Below are 4,926 nucleotides of genomic sequence, written 5' to 3' on the forward strand. Positions count from 1 at the left end.
CCCATGAGCCTGTGTGCCCACACACACACCTGGCGCCTCCACACGCACGCCCGGCGCCCACCGCAACACGCACGCACTCGGCGAGGCGGCGACGACGAACGCTGCAGCGCGCCGTGAAGCCCCTCCCCCTTCCCCCCCGGCCCCTCCCGGACGCCCCCCCCCCCTCCTCGGAGCCCAGCGGAGGAGCCACCCGGCCCCCCCCAAGCGTAGCCGGAACGGAGGCTTAGCCCAGTTGGAGCCTGAGGATGTCAACAGAGACCGAGCTCCAGCCAGCGTCCAGGCCCAGCAGCGTCAGACGGGACTCCAGGAGGAAAGGTAATGGACACCATATACATGCATAGAGTACATACATCCTAATATACACATCTGAGACAGAAAAAGACACCAGGATCATGTTTCATGTGTCCTGAAGTTGATGAATATCGGGGTTTGATGCAAAATTGGAGAAATGTCCCTTTAAAGGATCTACACCATGATTTTTTTTTTGTTGGAACTGAAAAAAGGGAGTGATTGTACCGCTAGTGATGTCACTTTCGGGGGCAAATGAGTTTGGCCTGTTTTGAGACCAATTTACATAAAACCCCAGATATGCTGTGAAAGCCTGAGTGTTCAAACTGGGGTATTTTGGGGGATAGAAGAGAGGTAGGGGAGACCAAAAACACACAAAAAATGAGAAAAAGTTAAAATTCATGATGTAGTCCCTTTAAGACGTTGGTACTTTAGCATTTTAGTAAGGAATACCTCTTCCAGACTGCGGTCGAATGTACGTCCCACTTCTAAGATGGACACTTCTCTACTGTCCTCATCAACAACAACAACATCTGGTGTGTTAGCTGTAACGTCTGGAAATGTATTATTTTAAGTATTGCACAGTTTGAACATGGCAGTCGAAACACAAGTGGTCGCAAACTTTTGACAGATGATGAGAAATATGGACTTACTGTATGTCCTTAACTAATGAATCAACAATTCTGTCATGCTACAATGGACATTCCTTTATATAGCAGCCGTTCAGAATACGTGACAGTGTTTCAGTAACTGGATTATGGTCATCATGGTGCAGACAACAAGGAGAAAACGTGTTAGGATAGCACAGACAAAGATTGAGTCTCGTTGGAAGGATTCTCTTGGCTTTGACTGAAGAGGTGATTACTGTATATCCTCATCAACTGCATAATGTTTGAATATTGTGTGATCTGTATCAGGAAGATAAGATGTCTTTCCTTGTAGTTTGAAACCAGTCCAGTGTTGTTGCCGTTTTTGTTGTTGTAATGTTACAAGGTGCCCCTGTGCATTAACTGGTGATAAATGATGTTCTGTATCAATAACAGTAGCCCTTACTGAGATCAAACAGTTGGTTATAATGTCCTCAGAAACTACAACGTGTCAGAGTCAGGTTGAACCCAGTCCAGGGATACTACAGTTCTTACACTGAGGTCATTGCAGTGTTGATTTCTGATGATGACTAAAACTAAGACTAAATATATTGACAATATTTCGTCAACAAATAAAAACTAGGCTAAAATGTTAGTGAAGGACTAGTGGAGAAGTGATCCAGTAGAACTAAAAGACAAGTCATTTTATGTTTGGTTGCACTCGGGTGTTGCACTCTGAAAATAGCAGATCTACAAGTTCACAACGCGCCACAGCGTGACACGTTGTGAACTTGTAGATCGCCTATTTTCAGCATGCAACCAAGTGTAAAATCAGCTATTTCTACGCCATCAAGGCCCTGCCAAAATACATTTTAGTCGACTAAATCAACTGTACCTGTAGAACTATAACATTTCAGATGACTAAAATATGACTAAAACTAAATGGAATTTTATTCAGAAGACTATGACTAAAACTAAATCAAAATTTGCTGTCAAATCAACACTGGGTCATTGAGGTCAGGTCAATCTGACGAGGACCCTAAACCCAGTAACGTGTTTTGCCAGAACATCTAGCAAGTTCCCTGACAGTCTTATTTATCATCATTGTTCAGCATGTTTATCAAGTGGGCTAGCCTTGTGGGGTTAATATATATAATATAATAATATAAATCCACTCTCAGTTCGGTCTGAACCACTTCCTCTCCAAGTAAACTAGATAGATTTACAACCAGTAAAACCACCTGACCTCTACTGTCTCTGTTATCATGTTGCATTAGCCTGAAATCAACCTGATTTCGTTAGACTTTGATACTGAACATGTTTAAACAGTTCATATAATCATAAAGTTTAATATCTAACTCACATTTTAAGAAGCACTTTATTTTAGTTTTTTTCAATGGACAGTACATCATTATGGAATCTATCTTGTGAAATATGTTCAATATAGCTGCCCATGTAAATTTGCTTTTGGGGCTTTTTTTGCAAGATTTTTGGTTTTACTTTCCCCACCAATTTATTCAATTTTTATTTAAATACATATTATTAACTCCTGGACACCATATACACACACGCAGATACAGCTTTGTGTTTATGTTCTCGTGGCTTGCGCACAACTCGTGGTTTGTGCGGTCAAGAAGGTTTTGGGTGTGTTGCTACTATAGGCATTAAAAATAAACAAAGTTTGCTGTAGCCGAAGTCACTCCCTACTTATCAGATCATTATTGTGGACTCATCGAATCCCACAATGCATTGTGAAAGGGAGGGTACAACCGAGGGTCATTATCGCCAAAACCTACGTACCATCATGCATTGCGCTAAAGAAAAAATGCAGACATTTCATGTTGCGTATGAGTTCACTATATACCGTCATCCTCTACATAAAACTATAGGGAGTAGTGAATGAGTGAGGTATCTCAGAGAGAGAGAGAGAGAGAGAGAGAGAGAGAGAGAGACCTATTTCACCCAATCTATGCTGGGTGCTGGAACCTGAACAACACTTGATTGACATGTTGCAACCACAGGGCAAGCTGATAATGTGGCATTAAGCGACTTGTCCGTTCAATAAATCCTGGAAGCTCTGTGCGAGGGAGTGTGTGTGTGTGTGTGCATGTGCATGTGTGTACGCGTGCGAGTTTATCCTGCATTATTCCACACTTCCCACCTACAGGTACAGTACTTGACCTTTTTTGTTTGTTTTTAATTGGACTGGTGGGGAACTAAAGGAGGTCATAACGCTCTGCATGTGCACAGGTCAAGGCATGGAGTTATGTCATGCACTGCGTCTGGCGTTTAGCACATAAGACGTACCACTCACGCCGCTGTGTGTGTGTGTGTGTGTGTGTGTGTGTGTGTGTGTGTGTGTGTGTGTGTGTGTGTGTGTGTGTGTGTGTGTGTGTGTGTGTGTGTGTGTGTGTGTGTGTGTGTGTGTGTGTGTGTGTGTGTGTGTGTGTGTGTGTGTGTGTGTGTGTGTGCGCGCGTGTGTGTGCATGTGCGTCAAACCTCCGAACCCATCAACTGTGGTGCAGACGAACATGAACATTACTGCTTTCAAACTAGAGGCCTCAGAGTTAAATTGCGACTCTGGATGTTGCTGTACATCCACACCCATGGAAAAATATACCACACCGATATATTATATCTATATATCGTCTCTGTTGGATGGGAACCTCATGTCCAAAACTGTTACTTTTCAGGATTCAAATTCCAAAACAGCAAAATTAGCAGATCTACAAGCTCAAAACACTTTTGTGTGATGCTGTAGTATGATCAAGTAGGATATCAAAGGAGCAGTTCACCCCAAAAAAATACTTATTTTCTATCAATTGTACACCCCATGAAGCCTTGAATTCATGGATTTTTGGGCGGTTTTGTCGCATTCCTAAGTCAATAATTGAATTACCGGCGGAAAGATGGTAATGTATCCAATAGGAGACACAAAGTAGACTCTTTGTGTCTCCTACCGGAAATACACGCATCATCAAATTATTGTCTTAGGAATGCGACAAAAACTAAAATTGGTGTGTAATTGATAGAAAATAAGTAATTTGTGGGGTGAACTACTACTTCAAAATACAAAAAAACACAAAAAGTTAGAATATGGAGATAAGGGGTTTCTGCCCGACAGCAACACACTTTTTCCCCTTTTCCCGACTCTGCATTCACTGCGTTCAGGTGCTTTCCACCCATTATCCTGTTTATTGGCGACAGACTGGCAAGGGCGGCTGTTGTTGTCGGTTGTTATTGTTGTTGTTGTTGTTGTTGTTGTTGTAGCAGCGTGCCACAGTTGCAGATGTGGGGTTGTTACGCCATCTAAGCTAGCAAAACAGGTGCAATGGGGGGGATGTCACATCCACTAGCTAGCAAACAGACCCAGCTGTGCAGGGTGAGGTGGGGGGGGGGGGCGGGGGGTGTAACTAGCAGGTGGATTAGAGCAGGTCTTACGTAGGGGGCAGGAGGAGCAGAGGTGATGCCAGGGGCCAGGCTGGCACTCCATCTAAACCCAGATGTCTGTGAGTGCCACCTGGCCCCGGGCATGTGAGCGATGCCCCCGGTATTCACTGAATCAGCTCTCTGATTGATAGGGCGAGACTCTGGGCACGGTTTGCCCAGTGACATGTTATTGATGTGCAAGCAAAGCAAACACAGACATGCACGCACGCACGCACGCACGCACGCACGCACGCACGCACACAGACACACACACGCGCGCGCACGCACGCACGCACGCACACGCACACGCACACGCACACGCACACGCACACACACACACACACACTATCACCTGCAGCAGATGCCTCATTGCAGACACGGCGTGCATCGGCCCAGTGCAAAACCAGCTTTGTAGTCGCCGGTGTGTGTGTGAAGAGCTCTAGCGTGGATGCAGCGTGATCTAATATGAGGGGTGTAGACTTAGCCTGGCGTAGCCAGACTATATCACTGCGTGGATATGAGTCTGGTGCTTCCATGAGGACGTTTTTTTTTCCCAAGGGGCGGGATCAAAACAATGGCCCTCGACGCAATTGGTTAGACCTTCAACCAACTACCAATTACA

General features: G+C 44.7%; 1 protein-coding gene across 1 annotated transcript in view; it reads left to right on the plus strand.

Moving 5' to 3' along the window:
* Positions 1 to 245: 245 nt before the first annotated feature.
* The window catches only part of dab1a (DAB adaptor protein 1a), a gene marked incomplete at both ends in the record, with an annotated part of 105,292 nt that continues 100,611 nt past the window's right edge, over positions 246 to 4,926 (plus strand). The window contains one exon of the mRNA XM_084067450.1: positions 246 to 315. Coding sequence (XP_083923576.1) covers positions 246 to 315 — 70 coding nt within the window. The remainder of the gene's footprint in view (positions 316 to 4,926) is intronic.

Source organism: Gymnoscopelus microlampas, assembly GCF_963454915.1.
Source record: "Gymnoscopelus microlampas genome assembly, chromosome: 9".
Classification (NCBI taxonomy): domain Eukaryota; kingdom Metazoa; phylum Chordata; class Actinopteri; order Myctophiformes; family Myctophidae; genus Gymnoscopelus; species Gymnoscopelus microlampas.